At 34.5% G+C, this 13,613-nt stretch overlaps 2 protein-coding genes across 3 annotated transcripts; one reads left to right on the plus strand and one right to left on the minus strand.

Moving 5' to 3' along the window:
* The first annotated feature begins 673 nt into the window (after nt 1-673).
* LOC125843338 (protein REDUCED WALL ACETYLATION 2) lies at nt 674-6,909 on the plus strand. The gene is made up of 16 exons (XM_049522575.1): nt 674-824; nt 1,705-1,796; nt 2,376-2,516; nt 2,590-2,646; nt 2,718-2,790; nt 3,428-3,586; nt 4,214-4,363; nt 4,454-4,709; nt 4,791-4,912; nt 5,083-5,169; nt 5,243-5,331; nt 5,451-5,513; nt 5,688-5,744; nt 6,165-6,261; nt 6,353-6,511; nt 6,707-6,909. Exons 1-16 carry the CDS (start codon nt 792-794, stop codon nt 6,710-6,712), a joined length of 1,641 nt encoding a protein of 546 aa, XP_049378532.1. The 5' UTR covers nt 674-791; the 3' UTR covers nt 6,713-6,909.
* Nucleotides 6,910-7,309: 400 nt separating this feature from the next.
* On the minus strand, nt 7,310-13,254 carry LOC125843374 (uncharacterized). 2 transcript variants are annotated; one of them, XM_049522621.1, is made up of 5 exons: nt 13,200-13,254; nt 12,597-12,729; nt 11,339-11,534; nt 8,237-8,256; nt 7,310-7,671 (listed from the first exon to the last, which is right to left on the minus strand). In XM_049522621.1, exons 2-5 carry the CDS (start codon nt 12,710-12,712, stop codon nt 7,641-7,643), a joined length of 363 nt encoding a protein of 120 aa, XP_049378578.1. In that variant the 5' UTR covers nt 12,713-12,729; nt 13,200-13,254; the 3' UTR covers nt 7,310-7,640. The 2 variants fall into 2 exon arrangements, with proteins under 2 accessions (XP_049378578.1, XP_049378579.1); XM_049522622.1 differs by lacking the exon at nt 13,200-13,254 and adding an exon at nt 13,102-13,195.
* Nucleotides 13,255-13,613: the final 359 nt, after the last annotated feature.

A 13,613-nucleotide genomic window follows, 5' to 3' on the forward strand; every position in this document is an offset into this window, starting at 1 on the left:
TTTAAGTGTTATATTATGGAATTTGAGAAGTTATTGAAATTTTTATATGATTTTAAAAATATTTTAAATTCATAACTATATATTTCAATGTACAAGATTTTGATAAAATAAAATCTTTAAAGTTAAATTATAATGTTTTTGAAATTTAAATTATTAGAAAAAATAACATCATATAAAATTAAATGAAAAGGATAATAAATTCAACTTTTACCATGATAAGGTTGAAAAATATTATTTAAGTGGAAGGAGGTGGGGCCCACTTATATATTTTATATAGTAAGTATTGGACATTTATAATGATTTTATTGGTACAATGGTAGTAAATCCTAGACTCTTCTAATATATAGTAATATATATATATATTTTAAATCTAATTTATGTATTATAATTTAAATTTTGAAAGCTAAAATTTATATATTTAAAAATTATATAAAAAAATATTAAAATGATGCTAATTAACAAACCAAGATAAAAATCAGTATTAAATAAAATTTATTTCAATAGAAACATATGCTATATGGAGGGTATAAGAAAAAGAGAAGAAGCAAGATAATTAAGTGTTTTTGATTAGTTTAAAATGTGATTGATTATGGAATAACATAACCCAGTTATAAGGATCATTAAAGGCGGAAGGGTAGCTTTCTAACCATTTTTTTGGTTCAGCCTCCCATCCATTTCCGTCGAAGTATATAATAAATACTAGCAAAACACCAAAGATTTATAACTACATCTCATCATTTCTCTTCTTTCTTTCTTCTAATCATCAATTGATTCAGTGCTGAATTGTGAGAATGCTAATCTACGGCCCCCTTTCACCTGGTCAGGTTAGTCTATTTTTGGTTCGCATTTTGATCCACTTTTCTTTCTTTTGGGTTTTGTATTTGGTTTGTGCTCAACATGTTTTGTATGAAGTTCAAATATTTGCTTCCACTGTTAATGCTCCTCATTTTTTGCAAATCGGTTTATCAAGTTGGGTATTCTATTGCTGAATGCTTTCTGGTTATCCGTCATAAAGTTTACTTGTTCAATAACATACTTCTATTGGACTCTGGGTTTTGGTTCAAATACTAGTAGTTTGATGTTATTTGATTCTTCTTATGATTTCGTAATTAAAAGTCGGACGTCTTTGTTCACTCTATTACATCTTGCACTGAGTGGACTTGTTTTACTAAGCTGCATTTGTTTCATAACTTCCCATTTGATTATGGAACTTAGAGTTCAACTTTATTTTTTATGGGGTTACTCCCACTTCACATCATAATAGGATGTTGAATGCTTTTGGGTAAGTGGCATTTTCGATGTTCTAATGTGTTACTCCTTTCTGATTACATTTTCAAACTGGGCTTTTATTTCTTTGATTCCATGTATAATGGGACTTTTGAGGTTTGAGTCTTGTTTTGTCTTCTTGGTTTCAAATTTCATAGCATTGTCGTAGAGTTTTATAGTTAGAAGGTGGTTTACATGATTTTTGCCATGTGATCAAGTGTTTGTAGTTCTAGGTTTCAATGAGTTGATTTTTTGGCTATGTTGCTCCGACTCTTCAAAAATGATGCAGCACCCGAGTCAAATTCTTCAAAAATGTAACTACTTCTGGAGAACCCGACACGCACCCATCGACATTTTTGAAGAGTCCGAGCAACATATGATTTTGGACAATGGATGATTGATATATCAAAATGTAACTTTCCTCTAAATGAATTACAGGTGGCATTTTTTCTTGGAATTGTGCCAGTATGTGCTGCTTGGTTATATTCAGAGTATTTGGAGTACAAGAAAAATTCAGCATCATCCAAAGTGTAAGTGGATTAAACCTCTTCGGTTATGTATTTTGGCAGATAAATTGTTGTATGGCGATAGCAATTTATTTAAAAATTTCTCGATTATATGATAGCTCTTTATTAATTCCCCTTATAAAGAAATATGCTTCTTATTATGGTTGTTGTTGTTATTACTATTTCTTCTGTTATTGTTGTTGACACTTCCTCTGCAAAAATATACATTAGGGAGCATTCATTTGTGTGCTTTTGTCTCTCTACAAAAGCGTCTTTTAATATCAGATCAGATATGATGGTAACTGATAAGTGTCATAAGATGTGCGAATAATAATTTTCCAGTTCCTTGATATCTAAATATGATATGATTCCTTTCTTAGTCCGCGGTATGTTCATTCATTTGCCCATTCATATCTTCCTATCTTATCTCCTAGAATTAGTGAATGAAGGTGGCAGGTTCTTCATGAATATATGTTTTTCTAGAAAAAAAATAAGTGTGTATATCTTTACTGTACCTCAAATCTGTGATGCATGTCTTGACCAAGCGAGGGCTTTCATCTTCAATCAAATTTAAATCTGGAGAGTTCCTCTTACATATTGCAGTAGGCATTCTGATATCAATTTGGTTGAGTTGGGAAATGAAGCAGTCAAAGAAGATGATAGAGCTGTCCTATTGGAAGGAGGTGGTCTTCAATCAACATCGCCTAGAATCAGAAGTTCATCTGTGACATCTCAGATTACTAGGTTTGAAACTCTATATTTACTCTAATCAGATGAAATGCCAGTTCATGGAACTCATGTAAGGTAAACACCTCAGGTTTTTCTTGATGGATGAAACTTTCTTGCTTGAAAATCGATTAACTCTGAGAGCAATGTAAGTGGACTTTCATGATTTGAAGACAATGGCTCAACTTGTTGTTTCTCATCTCCCCTATTTATCTACAGATCAGAGTTTGGTGCCCTTTTGACTTACTTTTACCTATCTGACCGTACAAATCTGTTTGGTGAATCAAAAAAGGTACATTAAACCTTTTCTTTATCTTTGTGTTTTCTTCATGAACCATTGACATTGTTTATAATTATTAACCAAAGAAATATTGGAACATTCCTTTTGGGGTAAAAGCATGAGGATAAGTTTAACTGTGCAGCATATGAACAATTGACTAATTTAGCAGGGATAGAAGCAGCTTTCTTTCTTCTATCCTTTTTTGTCTGTTTCCTCGTTTGCTACAGTTTGACTTTTTAGGTCACATATTTTTCAGTATTAGGATGGAAAAGGTGATGTTTTTGTCCTGAATACTGTTACAACACTGGAGCACCTTGTTATTGTGCTTACAATAATAATTTTACATAAAACTAAGTTGGTCCATGTTCTATGCTATATCTGGATGGAGCATCTCTAGATCCTTTGACAATGTGGAGACACAGACTCAAGGATTACGAGTACATTCCTTCAAAATAAAGAAGCAAGTACAACTGATCAAGAATCCTTAACTCTATTTTGTGTATTTTTTTAATTAGTTCAAGATCATTTGCAACTTTAGATAAATTCCAAGGTTCTAGTCTTTAATGTATCATTTATGTGCCAGAAACTGGTTATATGCAGTTGCTTGGTTCTAACTAGCTTTTGCCTCTTCTTTTGGCTGTCTTTGCAGAGCTACAATCGTGATCTTTTCATCTTCCTCTACTTCCTTCTCATCATTGTCTCAGCAATCACTTCTTTTAAGATCCACCATGATAAGTCTCCTTTCTCCGGAAAATCTATAATGTATTTGAATCGGCATCAAACTGAAGAATGGAAAGGATGGATGCAGGTAGCTCATCTCTTGAAGTATTCACTAGCTGATAATCTATGATTTCTTGTCTCCTGATTTGTCCTGCATATGTTGGCATGAAATCTGACTTTATGTTGTAACTTTATCTTTCACCTATTGTTGTGAATAATGAATCTCCTCATGATACTAGTATGGGATTGGAAATTGTCGGATAATAGTAAATGGCTCTACACAACGACAAAACTTGGACATGCTTCCCCTCTGTGAGTATGTGAGCTCCCACGAAAAAGGAGAAAAGAAAATAGGATACTAGTGTAGGGCTGTAGGCCACTAGGAGAGAATAGGATGTCTCAGCGGGAACAAAATTCTTCTCCAAGGGGGGTTTGCTTGAGTAAGGAAACACCGAAGTCCATCTGAAGTATTTATGATGGCATAACTTATATCAGAAAAAAATTATGGCATAATTTAAAAGTAAACCAATTGCAATTGCATCTTGGAAATACTTGTTTCCTGTACCACTTGGACAACCAGGCAATCTGTTGAATAACTTGGAGTCAGTGACGGTATTCCTTCTCATAAACATCTGCCAGTTTATTTTCTGTCTACAAGTTTCTGTTGCATCCGCCATACACTTCTGGATTCTCACAATTTAATTTCTTGTAACAGGTATTATTTTTAATGTATCACTACTTTGCTGCCACCGAAATTTACAATGCTATACGAGTTTTTATAGCTGCATATGTATGGATGACTGGGTTCGGGAATTTCTCTTACTACTACATCCGCAAGGATTTCAGCATTGCAAGATTCACTCAGGTAGTATCTGCCCGTTGACTTTGCAGATCTTTTGTATTGAATTTTCCTTAATTGGCAGTGCCTCTGAAAGATTTAGTCTTTGATGGACAGATGATGTGGAGGCTTAACTTCTTGGTATTCTTTAGCTGTGTTATCCTTAACAACAATTACATGTTGTATTATATATGCCCCATGCACACTCTTTTCACACTGATGGTTTATGGGGCCCTTGGTATATTCAACAAATACAATGAAAATGGGACAGTTATTGCCGTTAAATTCATTGCCTGCTTCTTGGTTGTTATTCTGATGTGGGAAGTTCCAGGAGTCTTTGAAGTGGTTTGGAGCCCATTTACTTTCTTCCTTGGTTGGTACCTTGAATTTGCTTCTTTTTGTTCTTAGTAGTCACGACTGGTTACTAACACCTGTGTGTATGTATGTATTTTAGGATATGCTGACCCAGATCCTTCAAAACCAAAGCAGTCTCTCTTGCATGAATGGGAATTCCGTTCAGGTCTTGATCGTTACATATGGATAATTGGGATGATATATGCATACTACCATCCAACAGTAGGTTCTCATTCAGAGATTTATCAATTTTTACCTGTCATTCAGTCCACTTATGAACTTTTGCTACTGTCAGAGCAGAGCTGAGGATGTTGTCCGTTATCCTTTTCTGAAAATTCAGCTCCTTTCCTTAACAATGTTAGTTCATAAATGGTTCTAGTTTCATATATCAGGTAGAGAGATGGATGGAGAAACTTGAGGAAACTGAAGTGAAACGTAGGATATCAATAAAAGCAGCTGTTGCCCTAATGTCACTCACGGTACCTCCTCTCTTTTGCCGCTGTCTGAATTTTCGAACTTCTCTCCCTTGTTTACTTATCATACAAATGTCAGATGGGATATCTTTGGTATGAGTACATATACAAGCTTCCGAAGGTCACATATAACAAATATCATCCTTACACATCTTGGATACCGATAACGTATGTCTTTTTTCCCCTTTACTTGATTGCTCAGTTATTTTGGGAGTTTCTTCTTCCACTAGTGAATAATGTGCTGCATGTTCCCTTCTAATGTAAATTTTGGTGTTCTTATCTTACAGTGTCTACATATCCTTGCGGAATGTTACCCAATATTTTCGTAGCTACTCGTTAACCCTTTTTGCGTAAGTAAATTTGCATTAAAAGTTTTTTTTACAGTTCATTTTTCATATGTTTGAGTTCAAGGAAAGGCATTGAAAGCCAGTAAATTCATGACAGACATGTATAAGTCGATACTAGATATTGGATTTTGGTTTTTTACTTCAAGACAGACCACTTATTGCTTTGTTGACCTGCAGATGGCTTGGGAAGATCACTTTGGAGACTTATATATCCCAAATCCATATATGGTTAAGGTATGAGAGATGAATTAAAGGTTAATTTGTTTCTTGCACATCCATTACATGATTTTTAAGATAGTATGCTTCACTAGTTCCTATTGATTCATGATACTAATTCCTTCCTCTGATATGTGTATAATGTCATCACAAGACTAATGTAAGTTTCACTTTTGGCTGTTTATTGTGTGATGTTCCTCAAACTCTGATCTTATTTGGTAATTGACTTTGAGCTGGTTATGAAAAAAGACATTATAATAGGTATTTGTGTCACCTCGGAATGCTGGAGTTGGCTTAACGTTTTGGCATACTAACCACTAATTACAATGTGATTCTATGGAAACAAAGAAATCTTAGTAGTTCTGCTTCTGTTTTTAAAAAGATGAATTGTGGGTATGAACAAATGTGTACATTTAACATAGAGGTAAATAAACGCAGATCTGGTGTGCCAGACGGACAGCCTAAAAAGTTGCTGTGTTTGATCCCCGACTACCCATTGATGAACTTCATGCTTACCACTGCCATATATGTTGCAGTAAGTAGATTAATTTCTTGTTCATTGCCTTTCATGAGGGAAAAGAATGAAACGCAACGAATCAGTTTCCTGTTTCTTCATATATGTGCAGGTTTCTCACAGATTATTTGAATTGACAAACACTTTGAAATCCACATTTATTCCCATGAAAGATGATAAACGTCTTGGCTACAACATAGTTGCGGCTTTAGTTGTATCAGGTCTTCTATATGTCTTGTCCTCTGTATTTCTAAGGGTACCTCAGATGCTGGTAAGTCATTCTCTTTAGTGTTTGCTTCAACTTTTGCATTTCTCAAGTTTCTATAAGAATGATCAGAAATCTCGAACAGAAAGCAAATGTATGCTTGTAGAAAATTCAAAGTTGACATCTATCTAGTGAAAAGTGGAAGTTTCTCATTTTTGAAAGAAAATCAATCCTTGTAATGAGCTTGTTTCTAATTTACAGGTGTAAATGCGTAACGTACATTATATGAAGGCAGATACAATTTGTGAGCCAGCTACAACTGGCTACAGTTTCGTTTTTTAAATGATTAAACAGAGAGATACTCAACCGGGTTATAGTTCTTAGTTTAGGATTCTTTGTATATAAAGTCTGGCTCTTGAACTCAAATTTTGGATTGTGCAGTTTGCATTTTTCACATTTTGTAATGTATACCTTCTACCTGTGAGGTGATGTCCCAGTTTACTAATTTATATTGTTCTACCACAGTAATATATTTGAAAGGAAAATGTCATTTCATCCCATAAAAAAGCTTGTATTTCTGCAGAAAGGCATGCTGCTTCCCAGGCATGTCACATAAAAAAACTGCACACTTTCGTTTTGTATATTCCGAAACATATTGGCATCAAAAACGAAAGAACAAACAGGAACGTATAAATTACATGTCTACAGAAAATCAAGGTGGAGCAGTTTCAAAACCTGTATCTGTCTATCTTTAAGGCAAAGCCAACCTAAAGTCGGAACGTATAACTCGTTTCAAGAGCATCACTTATATCAAGAAAAAGGCTCGACTGCAAGAAATTTGAACCTAAATAATTAGATTAGGCGAAGATAACCAGCTCATCTATATCATTCAACAGTGATTTGAAATGTCTAACTGCTTATACAAATACTCAAGCTTTTGAACTCCAAATATAAGTCACCTAACAAAAACTTTAGTCAAGATCAAAATGTTCAACTACTCCCAACTCAAAAGTTTGAACCAGTGGTTTGTTCTGCAGTAATAATCTCGGGCAACTTAAAAGAAAGGAAACATCATGAGTGCAAACTTTGAATACCACTACTTTGAACTTGAAAATGTCTAGCATCTTCTTGATGTGCCACGTAAGCTAGCTTCCACCATCAAGGAGAGAGAAGGTCTTCATCTCACACAGGATCCTCAGAATATATGCACAATGTCATACGCAAATCTTTCGTGTGTTAAGGAATTATAGGATACAACACCATGCATGTGATGATATGGTAAATGTACTTAGAAACTACGCAAGAAATGCAAGGAAGATATTGGCGCTGATACTGCCAGTTTATCTCTGCAAATTCTTTTGAAAAACTTGTTTTGGTCAAAAGTTTTCAGAACTTCTTCTCAGAGAAACTTTGTCAAAATACCTTTTTTTGGTTGAAAAGTCTTCTCTTAAAAGAAAACAAAAAAGATTGAGAACCGTTAGAACACTTTAAAAGATCTTACAATCATGCATATATGTTTTGTTCCGAACAATTGTTTCCTCAACAAGAGCGGTTAGTATTCTTAGGAGAGAGGATGTCACGTAGAGGATAATATGTTGACAGCAACTCTAACCTGATAATACCTGTACAGTCATTCCTATCTTATTTGCGATGATAGTAAAACTTTAAAATTTTGACAACAGACATACTTCTTGGGACAGGAGATGAGGACAAAATAGTTCAGATAGTTTTATTAAGGGAGGGAAAAAATGCATGTCTTATCTTTAAGAAGACTACAACAGATAAGGATACGTCCAGAAGAGCACAAATGACTGCAAAGAAAAGAAACAATGTCAATCGAGTGTCAAATATAAAGCTAGATTTACAATTTGAAATCATCATGCAAAGATAGTAAATTCCTCTCAGTAATCAAGCAGTGGAACTGCTGTGCCTCAAGTTATAAAAGCTTATTCCAGGAGGCCAAAATAAACAATTAAAAGACTTTAACTATCATGAGACAATTACGGAGTGGTTTTTTCTATAAAAAAAGGGGCAAGGCAGTTAGAAGAGGGTGTTCAGAAAAAGGAAAAGGGAATTCTTGGAGAGTTCTACCTCTCGAATATCTGGAAAGGTTGTGATCTGTTTAATCGTAGGTTATGTATTATATAATTTAAGTTCATTCATGTCTTAGGATGTAATTTATGGTGTTGGCAGTGTCCTATTGATTGTTTTTCAGATTTCTTGTTGTAATATCAGTGTATCTAGTGTGAAACAGCAGATATTTGTTCCTTTATTTACTATTTCAGCAGTAAAGTCTATCAATTTCGTATTAGAGGATGGTGAGTGGAATGGAGGGACAAGTCGAACAAGTGGAGACTGATTTGACAGGGGTAAGAGAAGATGTCAGAAAACTGGAAGGATGGTTTCAGGAAATGAGAGTCTCTTGCGAGAATTGAAGCACAAGGGAGAACCGTGATGGCAGAAGCATCCCTTTCTCAAACCAGATCCATCGGAAACCAAAAAGAGGGAAGCAATGTCAACTTGGCCAGGGAAAAATATGGGAAAGAAATTTCGGGAACTACAACTACCAGTTTTTCAAAGGAGAGGATCATTTAGGATGGATTTACAGAGTGGAACGGTATTTTGCAGTGAATGAAATTTCTGAAGCAGAAAGATTACAGGCAGCAGGTGTTAGTTTGGAAGGAAAAACCTTGAATTGGATTATTGAATAGAGTCTTGGCAACCAATGTTACCTGGGAAGACTTCAAAGGGAGTTGTTAAACCGATTTCATCGTTCTCAAAAGATCAATCAGTATGATGTCTTAATGGGGCTGAAGCAGGTTACCACAATAACCGCGTTTCATGAAGAATTTGAAAAGGTGTCAGCGTCTATGAAGGAGGCGTCTGATGGACAATCTGGCGTACTTTTGAATGGGCAGAAAGAGGAAATTTGAACAGAAGTAATGCTTACAGGATCAATCATTGAAAGAGATAAAGGAGATGGCTCAAAAGGTGGGGTATCGAACTTCTGTTTTGCAGCAAGTTCAAAGTTCTAAATTTGAACCAAATAAAGGAAGTTCAGGCAACAAACCAGTTGGATTTAGACCCAATCATCCTAAAGTCACAAACATAGTTGAAACACGTGACTCAATAACCAGATCAGCAGGTCGTAACACCAATTCACTAGTTCATACTGCCACGAAGTTGACTACTTTGGTAGAAAAATCAGAGGAACAATTCAGAAGGTTGTCTGATTCAGAATTTGCTCGAAAAAGACAACAGGGGTTATATTTCAGATGTGATGAAGAATTTGTCCCCAATCATCGTCGTAAAAATAGGCAGCTTAACCTATTGATTATTTCAGGCACCCAATACAAATGAAGATGGTATGAAAGAATTCTTTGAGTCTACCGGAAAAGATGTAGTTGAAGGGGAAACTAAGGTGCTACGATGGTGTAGAATCTACAATTTCCAGACTCTCTCTCAAGTTATAAAAGCTTATTCCAGGAGGCCAAATTAAACAATTACTCCCTCCGTCCCATTTTATGTGGCACCATTTCCTTTTTGGTCAGTCCCAAAAAGAATGTCACATTTCCTTATATGGTAAGTATTTAAAGGTATAATTCCTCTTTTACCCTTGTTGGTCCCACTTAATCTTAAAGTAATACTCCAATACATTTATGAGGAGAGAGAAAAGTGAGTCTACTTTTTAAAGGGCAATTTGGTAAACATTTCAAAGTCTTCATTTATTTCTTAAACTCCGTGCCCGGTCAAATGTTGCCACATAAAATGGGACGGAGGGAGTAAAAGATTTAGTAACTATCATGAGACAGTTACAGGGTGATTTTTTCTGTACAAAAAGGGGCAAGGCAGTTAAAAGAGGGTGTTCAGAAAAAGGAAAAAGGAATTCTGGGAGAGTTCTAGACTCTCAAATATCTTGAAAGGTTATGATCTGTTTAATCATAGGTTATGTATTATATAACTAAAGTTCATTCATGTCTTAGGATGTAATTTATGGTGTTGGCAGTGTCCTAGTGATTGTTTTTCAGACTTCTTGTTGTAATATCAGTGTATCTAGAGTGAAACAGCAGTATTTTTCCTTTATTTACTATTTCAGCAGTAAAGTCTATCAGAAACTATTATGTTGGATACTATATCAAAACTAAAAGGTAGTTCATAGGCTACCAAAACCTAGAAATCGACCCTTCCACAGATTCCCAGAAAACCTAAGAATTCCCAGTAAAAAGACCAAGAAATCAACACTCATCACCCTAAAAATAATTAAGAAGATCCACAGGAATACTGATAACATGATTCTAATCAACAAAATATCACCGAAATAAATAATATATTCCAATAATTAGTTAACTTAAAGAGAAATTTGAAGAAAGAAAAGTTAAGATGCTATGGGAAGAATTCATAACAGGAAAATGAATGAGAAAAAAACTTCCAAAAGGGCATTGAAGAAACAGGGAGGAAAAATGAAGCAGGATAGACAAATTAGTTAGGGCTTCAAAAAAATATTACTCCCTCTGTTTCAATTTGTTTGTCCTGTTTTGACTTGGCACAAAGTTTAAGAAAGTAAAGAAGACTTTTAAATGTACCAAATGTACCAAAATGTCCTTTAATCTTGTGGTCTTAAAGATGTAATGTGGAAAGTTGAAACTAAAGAGTTGCCAAAAAAGGAAAGAGACATTCTATTTGAAACGGACTAAATAGAAAGTAGGACAAACAAATTGAAATGGAGGGAGTATAATTTTGAAAGACAGTAATTTTTCTAGAATATTCTACCCCTTTAACCTTTTCTTATGCAGGTGATTGAGAAGGCAGATGAACTATTTCTTGATCAAGGATTATAATAAACAAAGAATGCATGAAGAGATCTTATTTAGAAGTATGAATGTAAAGAAGTACCATAAGCCCGCCGAAAAATCCATCAAGCAAGATTCTGTTCCAGCTGTCAAAGTAGGAGTGGATTGAAAACTTGGCCTTCGCCGTGAGTGCTACTGAAGTCATTGCCATGACAAGGAAATAAAAGATAAATCCTGTCAAGCTAGTAAGTCCCAGAATGCCGGCAATGACACCACCAATGATTGCCATGAATGTGCGGCTGAACAATAGAATGCTCAATATAAATGGAGATATCTAATGACAAGGAAAAAATGTACTAGCTTAGAAAGACGAATAGAACCCAATTTTACTTGTTCACATATGATTGACTGCTCGTCTCAATCATATTTTCATTCTTCCTTCGGATCCAACTGTGTGATCGAGTAGTTACATTTCTTTATAGACAGTTGCAACACAGAGCTTGGGTTTGTTTGTTTATTTTTCCTTTTTACAGATAAGTTTATGGAGCTTGGGGTTGCTTTGTTGTAGAGGCAAAATGACAAGGATAGTCCCAAGACTTCCTCTAGCATTGAAAACAGGTACAGGTAGTAACTGTTCAATTACTCAAAAAGCTATTACTTACTGATCAAAAAGAAATTATTCAAAAAACTACAACTCATTCATAAATTATAACTTGATAAGGTAAAATTTCCATTAATAAGATTACAATCTGCAGTTATTGGTTTAGGGGTATAGGTTGTTTGTTTGATGATTGAGGTACTTGTAGGACTTTACTGAGGTAAAAGAACAGACATTTATAGGACCATACGCATTTCCTCGAGCCATTAGAGGAAATCATACAACTACACCAAGGGTAACATACTTTCTGCTTAAGTGCAAGGAGTAATAGTCTTGGGTGAAGGGAAGATAAGAAGAAATCAAGGACTGCAATACAAATGGTCATAATATAGAATAATCATACCAATGAAGAAATGTTATTCCACTTATGAAAAGATGTTAGCACGGTCGCTGTTTTATGAGGTTTGTTACCTTATTAAATTGACATCATGTCATATCTTTATTTTATATCCTAGTGACATTCCACCGAAATGATGCCTCAGTGAAGGAGTTAAAGCTACAGGTACATATATCCCTAATTTCAACCAGTTGTTCAGTTGGGCTAACATTAATCTCACATGATTAAGGAAGAAATTCACATCGACAGTCTGTATCAACCTACGTCCTTACTTTTAAAAAAAAAACCGCGAAATTATTACTAGCTGAAATCATCAAGGAACTATAATTTCAGTCCACCTCTATATGGTGTGAAAGTCAAACCAACCTGTAAAGAATAACTTTCATGTTGTTTTGCATATTCTCAGGATTGAAAGTGGGCAAATCATCCATACCGCTGCTCGACTTTTCAGTAGACCCGTTCGAGTTATCATGCCCAGCCATCACGACTTTTTGCAATTCTACAGCAAACATCAAAACAATAAGAATAGAGAAGCTCAGATGTAGATCGAGAATTGAACTTTGTGGTCACTGACTATCTCAGATTGAATTAATCAACGAGTTTACCCAAAAATATCATATAATGAAATACATGGATCTCACATCCGGTTCAATTCAAACTCTTTCAGTTACAATGATCATAATTAAGAATTCACCAAAAATATACATAAAAGACTAAGACTTTCTATCATGAATCACAGCCAGTTCAATTCAAACAATCAATCTCAGAAATGAAAAAGACCGATTCAATCAACACAATATAATAATTTGTTGTTTGGATCTCAGACTTAGTTCAATACAAAATAGGTCACTGCAAAACTTAAGAATTTTACCAGAATGATTGAATTTATTGTTAATGGATCTGTTAAATTTAAACAGGAAGCAGCAGAAGAAGAAGAGATGTATAATTGAAAGGGGTTTGGGTTTTAACCTGAAGCCTCTTTGCCCTCCTCCTAATTTCTCTTTCTTCTTCTTATCAAAATTTTGATTTTAATCCGACTCCGGTTAGATTAAAAAACTTGTTTTCATTTTAATTTTAATTTTAATTTAATTTAATTTAATTAGGTTAATCTTTTTATATGAACCCACCATATTAAGTCTAAAATATCATCAACATCTCATTTAGATATGAGCTTCTCTTGAAGTTTTGACTCTTTTGATATATTATTCGTTCGAAATGATTCACGTTTGCGGTAGATCAAATTTTAAAATTTGAGTTTTGAAGTTCTTTAGTGTCAAATTTTAATGAACATCAACTCAAACTTTCCTCTAAACAATTCAAAAAAAATTATATGAGCTCTTCTTAATGTCTCAATTTTTTTGATGTATTAGCCACTTAAAAAGA

The sequence above is a fragment of the Solanum stenotomum genome, chromosome 1 (genome assembly GCF_019186545.1).
Source record: "Solanum stenotomum isolate F172 chromosome 1, ASM1918654v1, whole genome shotgun sequence".
Taxonomy (NCBI): Eukaryota; Viridiplantae; Streptophyta; class Magnoliopsida; order Solanales; family Solanaceae; genus Solanum; species Solanum stenotomum.

Bases quoted from the DNA above. Each gene is read 5' to 3' on its own strand.
- LOC125843338 (XM_049522575.1), top strand. From the start codon at position 792: ATGCTAATCTACGGCCCCCTTTCACCTGGTCAG. The intron at 2,517-2,589 runs GTTTGAAACTCT...TAAACACCTCAG, and splicing joins GTGACATCTCAGATTACTAG to GTTTTTCTTGATGGATGAAA. The intron at 4,710-4,790 runs GTTGGTACCTTG...TATGTATTTTAG, and splicing joins CCCATTTACTTTCTTCCTTG to GATATGCTGACCCAGATCCT.
- LOC125843374 (XM_049522621.1), bottom strand. From the start codon at position 12,712: ATGGCTGGGCATGATAACTCGAACGGGTCTACTGAAAAGTCGAGCAGC. The intron at 11,535-12,596 runs GTTGGTTTGACT...TCTATTGTTCAG, and splicing joins ATGAAAGTTATTCTTTACAG to CCGCACATTCATGGCAATCA. The intron at 8,257-11,338 runs GTACTTCTTTAC...TTTTCTTTGCAG, and splicing joins GATTTTTCGGCGGGCTTATG to TCATTTGTGCTCTTCTGGAC.